The sequence below is a fragment of the Pseudochaenichthys georgianus genome, chromosome 18 (assembly GCF_902827115.2).
Source record: "Pseudochaenichthys georgianus chromosome 18, fPseGeo1.2, whole genome shotgun sequence".
Taxonomy (NCBI): domain Eukaryota; kingdom Metazoa; phylum Chordata; class Actinopteri; order Perciformes; family Channichthyidae; genus Pseudochaenichthys; species Pseudochaenichthys georgianus.
In genome coordinates, this window is record NC_047520.1 from 23237715 (window position 1) to 23254179 (window position 16465).

At 43.0% G+C, this 16465-nt stretch overlaps 2 protein-coding genes across 9 annotated transcripts in view; one reads left to right on the forward strand and one right to left on the reverse strand.

Moving 5' to 3' along the window:
- The window catches only part of LOC117463326 (ankyrin-2-like), an 80466-nt gene extending 73896 nt beyond the window's left edge, over window positions 1-6570 (forward strand). Inside the window, 4 exon segments of the mRNA XM_034105512.2 lie at window positions 86-274; window positions 470-561; window positions 4312-4399; window positions 4401-6570. Coding sequence (XP_033961403.1) covers window positions 86-274; window positions 470-561; window positions 4312-4399; window positions 4401-4523 — 492 coding nt within the window. The 3' untranslated portion in view covers window positions 4524-6570.
- Window positions 6571-8453: 1883 nt separating this feature from the next.
- The window catches only part of camk2d1 (calcium/calmodulin-dependent protein kinase (CaM kinase) II delta 1), a 124112-nt gene continuing 116100 nt past the window's right edge, over window positions 8454-16465 (reverse strand). For 7 of the 8 annotated variants that reach the window (XM_071206592.1, XM_034105516.2, XM_071206588.1 and 4 more), the window contains 4 exons: window positions 15139-15214; window positions 14471-14565; window positions 11232-11460; window positions 8454-9797 (listed from right to left, as the gene is read on the reverse strand). In XM_071206592.1, the coding sequence (XP_071062693.1) occupies window positions 9794-9797; window positions 11232-11460; window positions 14471-14565; window positions 15139-15214 (404 nt within the window). In that variant the 3' untranslated portion in view covers window positions 8454-9793. Of the gene's footprint in view, window positions 9798-11227; window positions 11461-14470; window positions 14566-15138; window positions 15215-16465 lie in introns of those variants that run through there. The other variant, XM_071206593.1, reaches the window with a different exon arrangement.

Genomic DNA, 16465 nt, shown 5'->3' on the forward strand with positions numbered 1-16465 from the left:
AGATATACGGCTTACCATGGTATCAACAGTCACACTAAGTGGAAGTGTACTGACATGGACACTTACATGTGTGGGCTCTCTTCAGTTGACCTTCTCAGAGCCCCTGGCCCTGGGCGCTGCCACATCATCAGAGTTTGAGGTGGAGCCAGTGAAAGGTCGAAAGGTCAGCAAGGTTGTCAAGACGACGGTGGTGAGAGGCGAGAGGATGGAGAAGCAGACGGGAGACTCCTCGCTGGCTGCTGATCTCCCCTCAGCCAGAAAGGACTTTGAGAAGGTCAGTGTGTCAGTGAGAGCATCCTATGAAGAGCTGATGTACCAGGGGGCGTGGCTTGTACCGAACACTCTTTCACAACAGTTCTTCCACAATTAGTTTTCCCTATAACTTAAAGTCAATTTGGTTTAGCTGATCTTTATCAGTCAGTCTTACAGTGTGTGTCTCCCCTTCCTCTCCCTCGTTCTTCCCCTCCAGGCGTTGAGTTATGCTGGAGGCTTTGGGAAAGGTCTCCTGCCTCATGTAGTAGAGAGAGAGATTGTGCAGGACGACGGTTCTGTGGTCAAAAGGTTGGACAGCAGCATGGGAGCCACAAGGACTCTGATCTGTACTAAGAGTTAGCATGGTGTGATGTCCTTCCTGTGTCTCAGCTTTAGTGTTACAGTCAATTAGGAGAAGCTAAGATCTTTAACAACACAGGGATTATTGTAGGTTTGGCCATTATTCTTATTCAAACGGGCCTATCATGCTTTTGGGGTTTCCCTTGTGTGTGTGCTGTATAGGTTTGTGTGCATGCAAATGGTCTGCAAAGGCTAATATCCCCCACAACCCCCCCTGCCTGAAACGCCTCAATGTTATATTATATGTTTACCCTATAACCATATAGTGACATCACTTTGTTACACTTGCGCTTCTATTGGCTATCACTGTAACACATTGTAAGTGATAGGCTAAGGGGGGGACATCTCTTAGCGGTTGATCAATCTGGGCTCTGGTTTCAGACAGAGGGTGAAAAGAGGAGCTGCAGCACAGGCAGGATGAGAAAAATAAAGAGCTTTTTGAACATTAAAGCATGGAGACAGTACAAACTGATACACCTGAACATCATCAGGAGAGGACTCTTTAAAGTAGAGACACTACATACTGATATACACCTGAACATCAGCAGGAGAGGACTCTTTAAAGTAGAGACACTACATACTGATATACACCTGAACATCAGCAGGAGAGGACTCTTTAAAGTAGAGACACTACATACTGATATACACCTGAACATCAGCAGGAGAGGACTCTTTAAAGTAGAGACACTACATACTGATATACACCTGAACATCAGCAGGAGAGGACTCTTTAAAGTAGAGACACTACACACTGATATACACCTGAACATCAGCAGGAGAGGACTCTTTAAAGTAGAGACACTACATACTGATATACACCTGAACATCAGCAGGAGAGGACTCTTTAAAGTAGAGACACTACATACTGATATACACCTGAACATCAGCAGGAGAGGACTCTTTAAAGTAGAGACACTACATACTGACATACACCTGAACATCAGCAGGAGAGGACTCTTTAAAGTAGAGACACTACATCCTGATATACACCTGAACATCAGCAGGAGAGGACTCTTTAAAGTAGAGACACTACATACTGATATACACCTGAACATCATCAGGAGAGGACTCTTTAAAGTAGAGCCACTACATACTGATATACACCTGAACATGAGCAGGAGAGGACTCTTTAAAGTAGAGACACTACATACTGACATACACCTGAACATGAGCAGGAGAGGACTCTTTAAAGTAGAGACACTTCATACTGACATACACCTGAACATCAGCAGGAGAGGACTCTTTAAAATAGAGATACTACATACTGATATACACCTGAACATCAGCAGGAGAGGACTCTTTAAAGTAGAGACACTACACACTGATATACACCTGAACATCAGCAGGAGAGGACTCTTTAAAGTAGAGACACTACACACTGATATACACCTGAACATGAGCAGGAGAGGACTCTTTAAAGTAGAGACACTACATACTGATATACACCTGAACATCAGCAGGAGAGGACTCTTTAAAGTAGAGACACTACATACTGATATACACCTGAACATCAGCAGGAGAGGACTCTTTAAAGTAGAGACACTACATCCTGATATACACCTGAACATCAGCAGGAGAGGACTCTTTAAAGTAGAGACACTACACACTGATATACACCTGAACATCAGCAGGAGAGGACTCTTTAAAGTAGAGACACTACATACTGATATACACCTGAACATCAGCAGGAGAGGACTCTTTAAAGTAGAGACCACTACATCCTGATATACACCTGAACATCAGCAGGAGAGGACTCTTTAAAGTAGAGACACTACACACTGATATACACCTGAACATCAGCAGGAGAGGACTCTTTAAAGTAGAGACACTATACACTGATATACACCTGAACATCAGCAGGAGAGGACTCTTTAAAGTAGAGACACTACACACTGATATACACCTGAACATGAGCAGGAGAGGACTCTTTAAAGTAGAGACACTACATACTGATATACACCTGAACATCAGCAGGAGAGGACTCTTTAAAGTAGAGACACTACATACTGATATACACCTGAACATCAGCAGGAGAGGACTCTTTAAAGTAGAGACACTACATACTGATATACACCTGAACATCAGCAGGAGAGGACTCTTTAAAGTAGAGACACTACATACTGATATACACCTGAACATCAGCAGGAGAGGACTCTTTAAAGTAGAGACACTACATCCTGATATGCACCTGAACATCAGCAGGAGAGGACTCTTTAAAGTAGAGACACTACACACTGATATACACCTGAACATCAGCAGGAGAGGACTCTTTAAAGTAGAGACACTACATACTGATATACACCTGGACATCAGCAGGAGAGGACTCTTTAAAGTAGAGACACTACATACTGATATACACCTGAACATCAGCAGGAGAGGACTCTTTAAAGTAGAGACACTACATACTGATATACACCTGAACATCAGCAGGAGAGGACTCTTTAAAGTAGAGACACTACATACTGATGAGCTAAATAAACAAGTCCCCAGTGTTAGTTTAATGTGACAGATAATACCTCCTGGTTAAACTAACCAGTCCTTCTGTTTCTATCCTTCACATCTGATGAAAAGCTTGGATTTATAACCTTTGTTAACTGGACTCAGGAAATAGTAGCTCAGGTTGGAGTGGAATCGAAGTATTCAGACGTCGACACAGTTGCGTGGTGTGTGTTTGAGTCGTGGCATGGGAACATACATTTGACATGAAGGCTCAGCCCAGTGACTGCTGCGTGGAACATTGAAGAGTTTATTTGATCTTTTAAGAAGAGGACATGAACAGACGTCTAACGCTGTCAATATTACAAATAGATAATTGGATCAATAAATAAATCCTGCTTTTATCAAGACTTGTATTTCTAGAAATCTTAATTGTGTGTATTAATATGTATACATTGAAGTACATGGCACTGACATGTGAGCGGAGCGTCCACACTACAGCTCCAAAAATAGCTTGGAGCTGGGCGTGTCTGGAGCTTGGGGATTTTATTCAAGCAACACGGCCAACAACCAATCACATGAATCTCCCGCCCCCGACATACAAAGCAAAAACCCCCGGGGATTTTATGCGAGCAATATATATATAAACTCCCCAAACCAGTTTCCCCCACTGTCTCTGCCCCCTCCCTCCATGCTGGTTCCTCCGGTTTGTATCCCGGGAGGTGAAGAGGGTCTGGTCATACAAAACCGGGTGATTCGCTACGGCGATAGTTAGTTTCTCCTCCATCTTTTTTTGAAATATAGAAATGAACGGCGGGATATCTCTCCCAGCTTAGACGCGGTTTGATTGGCTACGGCTTCAGCTGTCAGATTTTGGGAAACGGGATTTGATTGGCTGGCGCTGGCTACTCCGGCGTCCAGGCGACCAGAGTCGCCTGGGACGCCTGAGACGCCTCGCTCTGCTACCCACAATTCAGTTCGGCGAAAAAGCGCGGCTACGTGACGTCACCCCATTGAAAGTGAATGGGCAGCTTGGAGCAGCTTGGAGCTTTCGACGCTGTCGACGCTGTAGTGTAGACGGGCCGTTATTGAAACCTCAGGCACTCCTCTCTGCACTCTCTGGTTTGCAAACTGCAATTGACAATGAAGTTGAATGTAACCTAACCTTATTCTAATGCGTGATGTATTTATTCAAACGTGTGAATCCTAACATTAAACCAATCATTATTGAAACTGTAAACGCCTTCTTTTGTGTTCCTGCAGAAGCGAGATGCGTAGGTCTCGAACCCAGAAGAGGACTGTGGTGAGGGACTCCCAGGGAAAGCACGTGCACCTCGAGCGCCACGACGACCCCCCCCGACGCCCTGCAGCCCGACGCCCTGCAGCTGCACCTGCACCGCCTGCTGCAACGCTACTGTGAGGAGGGGGAGGAGGGGGAGGAGGAGGGGGAGGAGGAGGAGGAATGGTTTGAATAGCAGCTGCTGATCTTCCTCTGTGGCTCCGCCTCCTCAGATCCAGATGTGCTGTCCCTTCTCGTTGTCCTCGCCGATCACTGGATTATAGCTTTCCTTCTTCTTTGTGTTGAATAACGGAACAGTATCTTGTGATTCAACACTCGTCCTTCTTTCACATTGTGTTCCACTTGTGACCAAAGACGGCACCCTTCATGTCTGTCAGACTTGAGTGTTCCCTCTCGGGCTGCGGGGTGTGATCCGGTACGACCCGCCACCGGTGGATCAAACTCAGAGAGGGGCATCTCGGACGTGTTGGCCTCGCGCACAGCCCTCTTCTTGAAGAACTCTTGTAACCATATGTACATAGAGGATGCTTGGACTTAGGGGGGGGGGAAGACATGTCAAAGCATTAAGACGTTAGCCCACCCTGCTGTACCTGCACCGACTCAGCGGGAGAACGGCCACCGGACAGATGAGATTCATGTTAGAGAGAACACAGTGTGTGTCACCCTGCTGGTCTGTTTACCAAGGCTGTGTGATCGCACCGTTCGTCTTCCCATCATGCATCTCTTTCGTTTAACATGTCAGTCTTTCTATACTGTGTTGTGCATTTGATCCGTCACAGAGCTGCCACTTCTTCTGTGTGTAAATACAGTTTGTGTACTGAGAGAAAGTAGAGATGGAGCCCCCCCCCCCCCCATACATGTGTCGCTCCACCTCCACATGCTGCTCCTCGCCCCCTCACACTGATCATATAATGGCTGGATCATGTTTCTTCTTGTCAACAACTCATGAGCGGAGCCCCCAACAACGACCCCCCTCCTCACAGGAAGTGTTGTATCAGACCCGGTCCTCCTCCATTGTTGTCCACAGTAGGTTAAGGTATGACTTTAAGGACTGCTCTGCCAGTCAAGGTGATTTCATAGTTTCAGACTTTACCAATCTGAATTGGACCATTTTAATCTGGCCATGCAAACATCATCTCAGCTGGCGAGATGTCCCACCGACTTGTCTATGCTTTCACGTGAGCTTTAATAACAACATTTCCCCCAAAAACATTCAGGCATGAATATTTGTACAAATGATGAGGCGTTTTCATTATGAAGGTATTCGATAATAAAACAAATGCGCTGTCAGTCCAAAATCACTGGCGTCGGAGAAGGAGGACATCACATTACATGTTTTCAGTAAGTAGAAGATGAGGAGCTGGACCGACCACTGGCATGTATGCTGCGTATACTCTCCTGAGTCCAGAGGAACTACAGCAGATCAGCTGTGTGAGGAATGTACAGAATGAAGCTATATATCTGTGAGACAAGTATTTACATCTCCGCTGTGTTTGGGGCCAAGAGACAGAGACGGGGTATACGGACAGACGGGTCCAGAGAGGGACTAACATGTTGCTGCTTTGGGTCTCTTCATGCGGTTTGTTGACAATAATACTAATAGCTCCAGACTTATGCTTTATGTTTTTAGGAACCACACCTAGCTTAAATACGCTTTTCTTCAACTGCTGTTATTGGTTTGACTTGTTTGTGTTTTCACTGCTATCAAAGGAGTAACACGTCCAATGAAAATCCAACAAAGTCCTTCCACTGACTTCAGTCATCACACTTCCTTATGTATTGCCGTCCATGTGTGATCCCTGTAACCTCCAGTGTGTGTGTGTGTGTGTGTGTGTGTGTGCGTGTGCTCAAAGTAATACAGATGCCATGGTAGACACACAGGCTGTGGTGTGCTGCATCTGTTCGCCCTGTACAGGCTGATGACGTGTGTTCGGTGTTTATCTGCAGCTGAGACTTTATCTGTGTCCCAATACGATCCTCACGTGCTCCTCTCTCTGTGTGTGACCCGACGGAAGAATAAAAGAAAAGTCAAAAACAGACCATTGACTTTATAAATGAGCATCTTGTTTCCATGGTGAAAAGAATATATACAGTACATTCAAATATCTATGCGGGCATGTATGACTTTATCAAATAGTTACTAAAAACCTGAAACGCTAAGAAGGCATAGCAGCTGCAGTGTGTGCGACATGGCAGAACAATAAATATGTACATTCGTCTAATGTGAAGTGATGTCATTCTTTCTGAGCAGCTGAGAGGAGCGAGGCTCGCTGTGTGGTGAGGGCGGGACTTCATGTACGGTTCCTTTCTCCTATTGGGTACCGAGTGATAGACAGGAAGGAGCGTGGGGTGCAGCACTATTTTACCATTCAATTAGCTGTTGCCTTTATCCGGCGATGGAGATTAATTATAAAGTATATTTACTCAAGTACTTTTTTTGACATATTAGTACTTCACTTAAGTATTTCCATTTAATGTTACTTTATATCTCTACTCCAATACATTTCAGAGGCAAATAACATTTACTTTGTACACATATTTACACATATGCAATACTGTACTTATTATCTATACAGTATTTCAAGTGTCTAAATGTGGTCTAAATTGAACAAATACGAAACTAAAACGCTCTTACATTTATAAAAACGGGATAATATAATAACCATTCAAATAAAATACTGTGAAAAGATCCATTCTGCAGAGTACTTTCACTTTTGATACTTAAAGTACACTTAGCTGACAATCCTAATGGTCATTGGGCAGAATGAGTACTTTTCCTTTTTGATCTCAATACTTTAGTACTTTAGCCTAAGAATAATAACAATAAATGATACTTTTACTTGTAGTACTACTACAGAAATGAGAATAGTTGTGTTACTAGGGCCAGGTGTAGACTTTCTGCTATCCAATGGTGACCTTGTTTCAAGATTTGTGGAATATTATTAAAATATATTGTTCAGAGCTTCATATGTTGAACACTTAAAACGAAAGTTAGTTATAATCAATTATATTCTTGTATAACCCACAATGAAAATGATTCATATTTTAGGTTTTTCTATATTTACAGCATAAACAAAGTGGTTTGTTAAGTTAATTGTAAGACCTAAAATGATTTATGCCCTACTCTCTGATAAGAGAGTAGGCAGGTTCTTCCCTCTCCTCTCACAGCAGGGAGGGGGGCTCCGGACTTAAGGAGAAACACATTGAGGCCTCAAAAGGGTGGTTATGTCATAGTCATAGAATATGTCTAGTCATGTTTTGTTTGTTTTTTACACAAACTTGGGAAGGTGTGTCGTATGCCAGAGCCAATAGAATATGTTGGTTGGGTATAGAGGAGGTGTTTTTGGGGTTTTCTATCCGGTTTTTTGAGCATAAAAAGACTGGCTTTTTTGGATTTCGTCGGGGAGAGAGGGGGAAACCCCTGGTCTACTCTCTCCCGGTAAGCTCTGGCCCTCAGAGTTGGGTTAGACGGCTCTCGGTAAGATCTACCTGGAAGACGTTATTCGGACGTACGGGAAGCTTAGACCTAATAGTACTATTTAGATCGACCTGGAAGGCGTACGCACGGGAATAAAATGAATATGAATTAAGGTTTTAGATAAAAAATATAACCCCAGCATGATATGTTTTGTATGATTATAATGTGTTAAAAGGTAAAGACTCTGTATTAGTTTGGACCTATTTTTCTTCAAATAAACTGATCTCACCTTTTGGACTGGGACAATAAAAGGGAAAATATGTGCTCTCCTCCCCTGCTTCAAAGGTAAGACTGCACCCTGCCACACACACGTAGGTAGGAACACACCCCATTTACTGATACCAAAATCCTTCGGGATCGCTTAAACAGATTAAAAAGAGTTGTCTGAATTGAAACAGCAGTTAATTGAACCTGGTTCTTCAGGAGTCAGTAGAGGTGAGATCTTGCTGACGTTGGTGGATCTGAGCCAAGCAGTAAACTTACATAGACTCAGTAACTTCGGTCAGGTCAGTTAGTAGGTCAGAGTAATTGACTGGAATACATCATCAGGACCTCACCGACTCTAAACAATATATATTAAAGAGTGAGACATTTATAACAGTAGGAGAAGAAGAAAATAGCAAGTCATTTGGCATAAATCACACATTTTATTTGATATTTCTAAAACACACACCAGGCTTGTCCCATCACGGTAACATCATATAACCAGTGCCAGGAATGTAAATGCACTTTAGAAAGATACAAAGTGTGTTGTGTGAGATGTGATGAAACTCAGGAATGCAAACAGGAAAACATCTCAACACAAAACACCATGTGACTTTTACCCATGCTTTTATTCTGAAGTTCTTTTTTGTATTTGCCACCATACTAATCAGAAGTATTTTCAATGATGAACCTTAATATATGAATCGTGAAGTGCTGATTTACGCCTTAGTCATTCTGGCTTACAATACATTTCCCTCCTGATGAACATGAATGCCCGACTAACTTCCAAACCAAAGCTCTCAGTTGAAGCTGGCTTTCCCGTCAGTGACAACAGCATGTCTACTGTATTCTTGTCCAGTGTAAAACATGGTGCTTTAAATGATTGGCGCGCACCAGTCGGACCCAGAACACAGGTGGAAAGGGCTTACAGGAAACCTTGTATAATGACAGGTGAAGGGACAGCATTCACATCACAATATCAAAAGTAAACAACAAAATAGATAGAATTCACATCATTATTTCCTCACTGTATGAAAATATGATTTGACTGGAAAGAGTCAGAATGGCCTGTAAAAAGGACATGTATGCAGTTTATACATTCTACCATAAGAGCCCACTGCTGCTTCGTGATGATGGAGGTTCAAACAGACAAAGTCTTTTTAAACATGTACTTACCAGTAAACATATTTGGTGCCAGTGGCAAACCAGAAAAGTGACTTGTAAAATGTGCTAACTCAGTGCATATGGACACCGCTAAAGATTAAGCAAAGAGCGTCACATCATTACCAAAACGTATAAAACACCAAAACTAAAGCAAGCAGGTGCCTGACCTTTAATCGATTCTGAAAAGATACACAAGTCAAAGCAGATGTGAGATATTGGTCATCGTGCCAAAAGGCAAACACATCACAAGAGTCCTCAGTATGTGCAATATTCAAATGAAAAACTGTCAACACACGATGACTGGAGGTCTCACGTTGAAAGTTACTACTCGGCTCTACTGAAAACCACTTCTATTTAAAAGCTACTGATCTAAAAAGTCCTGTAATGAACACCACCTCACGACAACATTATCAAGACTGTTTGTTTCAACATGTGCAACATGTTCAGTCCAGCAGTGAGCATATGTAAACAACACACTGAGGGGGCGGAGCTCTAGCTGTGGTGGGGGGTTGGCTGAGGGATCCGTTTGGACGTGGCGGGGGGGGCTGTTCAGCTGATGGTCGTAGGCTGGAGGGTGTCTGTGGTCAGAGCCGGTCCTTTCAACTGAAACACAGATCACATGGTTTACTATCGCTCTGTTCCCTCTGTCTGACCAGGGCATGCTATGGCGCCCAATAGGAGAGCGAGTGTTACATAGTGATGTCACATGGTGAAGAAGAACACAAAGGAGAGACACTCCCTCTGGAGGGAACACGGGGATGTTAGTGTTAGTCTACTACAAATAAACACGACGTTTATCTTCTGTTAACTTGATTTATTCCATCAACGTACATAACACCAACACAGAGCCATTAACGAACAGTGGACCTCAGGCTCCAGGTCTACAGACTCACTGCGCATGCGTCAAGAGAGCAACCTAGACTACCGTATATCCTGTAGTATAGGCGCAAATAGATTACATGTTAACAGTTAGCCTCTGCAGACCATTGACATGCACTGAAACCTATAGAACACGCTAGAGGGGAGGGAGAACCCAAAGAGCAGAATAGGCTTCTTTCCTTTGCCGTTAAAAGTCTCACAACGGGAGGCAAGCGGACCGAGTAGATCGTGTTGCTGAGCTCAACTGTGAACCTCAGCATTTAGTCAAAACACTGATATCTATTTACATCCTGAAATAGGAATGGGTAAATGATCTATGTTATGTATGAGACTATATATTGTCTCGTATCATATGTATATATTATAGTAATACAGCAGTGCATACGTTTCCTAGTTTAACAGATTTACAGTGAAGTGATGTTGTTTTCTGCATTCAACAGTTTGTTGTTGTTGTGTTGTTTCCTTTGCCCGATTATGTAATTTGTTATTACATCAATTATTATTGGGGGGGCGTCTGGTGCCTTGCTCAAGGGCACCACGGCAGGGCCCAGGAGGTGAACTCCAAGTACCAGTCCTCTCCATATGTTAAGTCTGTTTGGGGACTTGAACCGGCAGCCCCACCGCTCCCAGTCCAAGACCCTACTGAGCCACTGTCGGATGATATTGCTATTCTCATGTATTTCTCCAGGCTGGTCGTGTTGTGAGCGTCTGGTATCATGACAGCATTCTCTCTACTTCTGCATACAAGAAGCTTCATGTGTGTTTAAGGCATTCGAGCTCCAGCATCAACGGGAACTATTACAATGTTGGACAAACACACATCCAGAAAGTGTTTCTTCCACTCGGCAGCCATGGACAGCTATTGCATCTTATTCTCTCTCATGTGTCTGGTGAACTATGTGCTTACCTCCTAGAATACACTCAAACCCGTGACCTTTCCAAATTCGTGTATAGACTGTTATTTGTATGTATACATTATATATATATAAGTGGGTTTTCAAATGTGTATGTATGTATATATATATATATATATATATATATATATATATATATACACATATTTGAGATGACCTTTGTAGAGAAATAATCTTCCAGCAGAACCCTGAAGAGCAGAGGACTCCCTCTCCAGGCAGACCGAGTGAAGGAGGACCGACTCACTTGGTGGGCACGGTGGGCGAGCCGGAGCGGTGGAAGTGGATGTTCTGCCACTTGCCGTCGCGGCGGTGCCAGATGCGGGTCTCCTCGGACTGCATGGTGCGGGGCATGCGGTTGCCGTCGATGTACTGGGTGAGGCGGATGTAGGCGATGCAGGCCGCCTCGTCTCCGATCAGGTGGACGTGGGGGTTCAGCAGGATGGTGTGGACCGGCTGCTTGGCCTTGGACAGAGCTGCAGAGAGGAGCAGGAAGGACGGAGAGTCATGGGACCGCCCCTCAAAGGATCACATCTGCAGGCGCATGCTAATACAGACATGCTAACATCACATGTTACTTGTTAGACGCTTTTATCCAAACATACTCAACACTGTGGGCAATCCCCACAGGAGCACTTTGGGGTGAAGGGTCTTGCAGAGGGGTTTGAACCTGTGCTCCCCTGATCCCAACACCAATGCACTAATCCACTGCGCCACACCAGACAACTCAAGCTGTTCCCCTTTCAAGCATTATTGTTTTGTGTCTCAATGATATTTTACACCCGTTTAAATAAAGGTAAAAAAAAAAATGTAATTATTATTATTTATATTGATGTTGTTTGCATTTTGATACGCATGGTAATATCTTAATGAAATTGTTTTAAAAGTTACACTTACAGGTTTTGTTCTGAATCCAACAAATTATTTCTTAAAATTGTATTATATTGGATAGCATTTTTTGAAATCTTAAATATTTTTCCTTCGACCACAGCGACAATATATATATATCATAATCAGTGACTATCCTCTGTCGCAATGATCACTAATGGAAACGTTTTTTCTTTTACACTAACTTTTAGCAGTATCTCACTAAAGCAGATTGTTGTACATAGAGACTTTTAAACGCTCTGAGTAGTACAACAAATACAATTTAAAGGTCACCTATTACACTCCTTTTCAACATTATACTAAAGGTCTCAGATATATCCAGAACATGTCTCTGATTGGCTGAAACACCAAACAGATCATTGCAGCATCCCATAATCCCCTCTGTTTCAGCCCTGCTCCAAAAGCGCTGATTCTGTGTCTGTAGCTTTAAACGCTAATGAGCTGCTGCTGGCCACGCCCCTCTGAGAGATGATTGGTTAAAAAAAACACAATGGTGCTCTAGGTGGAGATTCAGGTGATAAAGTGTGTGGGGGGGGGGGGGGGGGGGGTATCTTGGTTGGTTATTGGCTAATTGGCACAACCCAAACAGTGACATCACAAAGTGGCCAACATGTGATCAGCTCATTCTCAGACAGGCACATAAAGATGGATCAGGACGAATACAGAGGGGACTTTGTTCCTGCTTCAGAGTCTCTTCACACAGAGGGGACTTTGTTCCTGCTTCAGAGTCTCTTCACACAGAGGCAGTACCCCCACTTATTTGGAGCATGATCTTTTTTGTAATAGTCTAATAAATATAAAATCATTGCCAGTCTTATCAGTTGCAAGTGTGTATTTGTTGTAATAATGACAAAAACATAATACATTTCACAGGAATTATAATATGCCGATTTTGCGGGAGCTCTTTCCCTCAAGAACGCTAACGAAAAAGCTCTATAATGGCAGGCAAACATTTTTTACTTGACTTTTTTTCTAAAAAGAATATAATTCACAAGAAGAAAGAGTCTAGCAGCACCGAAGCTACAAGTGAAGCTGCTACTAGTACTACAGTACATCATCACAAGAGCCGCCTAAAGACGTGGATAATGCTAGCTAACGTGCACGTTAGCTGCGCTAGCAACGTTCCCCTGGCTAGCTCAAGCTCACCGTTTCCAGAGGTATGGACGGAGGAGATGTGGCGGAGGAAACAAGAGACATACCCGTGGATAGACTGCAAAGCTGGGAAACTGGGCTGCAAAGTTTGTTCCTCCATATCTGATGTATCAGTCTTCAAAACGCAAGGTGTGTGTGTGTGTGTGTGTGTGTGTGTGTGTGTGTGTGTGTGTGTGTGTGTGTGTGTGTGTGTGTGTGTGTGTGTGTGTGTGTGAGAAAAAAGCAGCGCTGTCTGCTTATTTGCAATGTAGGCTAGGCCTAATCAGAATAATTTCCAGTCCAGATTCAATGTTTGCATTAGTAGGCTATATATATTTTTCGTTTTGTTTATTTAATAAGTTCATTTCAGGACAACTTTGGGAATTTTGTTTGTTATGAGTTTTAAATAGATTTTGAAAGTGGAGATAGAGAGAGAAAAGCAGCGCTGTCTGCTTAGTTGCAATACTGTAGTTTATGCAATTTAGGCCTATACATTGTTTATGTAACGTATGTGCCAGTGTGTCCATGGTTTTGAGTCTGTGTGTGTCTGTTGAGCACAGCGCCGTCTGCTTTTTGCAGTACAGTAAGTAAAGTAGGACTAAGCATACCGGTAGTTTCTGTGGACCTGTCTGCCCGTTTTGTGAGTGCACTGCGCGCGTGCGCACTTGTTTGGGATGACCTAATTTAAAATAGCGTCCCCCCAGTAAAAAAATCTCCACTACACCACTGCACAGAGGGGACACGTGTTTATGGATACAATAAATGAAAAAGTGGATTTTGAATAATCGGTGTCCTTTAAAGCAAAACAATCTGCACTGATACATACAAACACTGACCAATCACTGCTGGACACTTGCAAGCAACGGTACTGTTGAACACTTGTGGGGAGGCCCGAGTGGATCACCAGCTTAACGAACAAGTGTGCAGGGAGACGGAGCTCCACTATGGTTTTTACCAGAAACACGACTGGACAGACTGGACTTTAGCTTCCAAGGTGATGAGCAGGACTTCTCATTGGAACTGAAAACTCAGATCCTCTGTACAACAGAGTAACTGAACTGTTCTTGAGGAGAGAACGGAGGAGGGATTTGGTGTCGAGATAATCAAACGTATTGGTGAGTATAGGCTATAATGGCATTTCATTAAATACATATTGCTGCTTCTGCTATAGATGATGTGGCTGCAGTGAAAGGAGACTGAATTATGTTATTTGGGTTTCTTCCTTTAGTAATGGCACCTTTCTCGCTGCATTAGATGCCCGTCTGTGATGCCACGCCCTGTTGTACTGCGTTTCTGTACAACAGTAATGCTTTCGATAGCCACGACGTCATAATGGTTTTGAGAGGTGGGTTTATTTGACCACTACTGAAGGCCTGTGTGTGAAATGCACGGCCCAGTACTGCTGTAATGAACCTACTGTAATCATTATTGCCTTTATTACAGTTGCCATGCGTTCACTTTGTTTACCGTTCTCAAAGTAGAAGCGGTGGAAGTCGGTTCCCTCCACCAGGTTTCCCAGCGCCTCGGGCTCAAAGGAGGTGAGCCCCGGATCACAGATCTTCCTGAAACAACACCAGGCACACATATCAGAGTCAGGGGAACATTTAGAGTGGAACCCATGGGACAGAGGTACTCGAGTAAAAGTAGTAATACTACATTGTACAAATACTCACTCCTGTATTCAAAATTGGGGATTATTTAATGGCAGTTTGTGATTTTGAGGCTATTTCAGTGAAAAAAGGCCGTTTTGAACATTTGACAGATTTATAATTAATTCTCTCAGAAAGTTACTGAAAGATACACTTTTGTGTTTAAAATCTGACCACTACCATGAAGTACTTTTATTCTAGTAGATTTTGTTAAGACTCTTAAATGACTTGGTATCCTACCCAGTATCTTAACCTAATAATACATATTCCGTATTATAAATCCATACCTGAAGAAGCTAGTTACTAAATCTGTTAAAAATGTTGTGGGGTAAAAATAAAGAAAATGTAGCAAAGTATACAGTAGCATAACGTGAAAATACTCAAATGTACAAGTAACTCAAATTGAACTTCAGTACAGTGCATGAGTTAGAAATGAACAACATTTGAAGTCTGTCAGATAGAGGTTAAGAGTAACTAGTTACTAACGTGTATGTTTCCAGGTCTCCATTGTTGATGGCCTCGATCAGCTGCTCGGTGACTTTAATGATCTCCTGCTTACGAGCTGAAACACAGACAGGAACACAAAGGGCTGTTGGATTAAATGATACAAAAAATAAAAGAAGCACAACTCAAGGTTCAAATGGCAATGTAAAAACGCACGACGACATCGACGCAGAATCACAACGCTTAGGTCCAGAAGGGCTGGTGGAAGTTAGTGAGCATGGTTCAACATGGAACACCCACATTACCTTTCATGCTAAGAAGGTAAGCAGGAACAATGAATTGAAAGAATAAGTGCTGGTAAGGACACACCCACTTCTGACTTGACACTATGGTTATGACAATCAAAGTCAAGGAGTGAGACATTCTTTACGCACACACTCGGACAACGTTGTAATAACACACATATTTACCTGCAACAGCTGGATCTGAACTGTTGCCTCCAGCTAACTGCACACTGACAGTCCGTTCCAGCTGTGCACTGATCCCCTCCAGCGACAGAAGGACCAACACACTGACTGCAGGAAGGTGAAGCATGCTGCCTCTAACTTGGCGCTCTGTTGGAGACGTGCAGCTCAGCCTCAGACAGACTCAAAAAGCAGAGGGAAGAGCTGGCTACAACCACAGTGCTCCCCTCTGATTGGCTAACATAGCCTTACGCAGCTGAAATGATGTGGTGGACTTTACTTTGCAAACAGAAACTTAGTGCTGACGACGTTTACAGAGGCACGATCAGTTTGATAATGGGGCCTTTTGGGGTCACTTACAAAACTGCTTTAAAACACACATCAGAGCGAGTGCTGTCTACGAGTCTCGATGCCACCGTAAGTGGGCGGCACCAACACTTCAGATGTTCTGTTTTTAACTGCTTAAGCTATATGACTATCGTCTAGAAGCTTCTTGTGTAAGATGATCCCTTCTTTCACATAACTGTATCAGGTTAGTTTAATCCAATAATATTAAGAATATTCGTTCAGCCCAAACAAGCTCAATGATAGACTCAATTGTCATTTTGCATCGCTTTTCAAATGCACTGTTTTATTTTGCGTTGAACTAATCAAACAGTAATTGTTGACATATTTTTCTCCCCTTGGAGTGATCTCATTGGGCAGATATCTGCTCAGAGAATAGGTTTATCAAGGTTGTGACAAACATTTGATGTAATCCAGATTTGTTGTCAGATGTATTGGATGTTAACTTCCACTTGTTACATTTGTATGCAAAGAAACCTTTAAACGTAGGACTATCTTTGAAAGAGTGTTTTTATGTGCTAAATCTATGGTTTTATTCAAGTTATATACTTTGAACAATG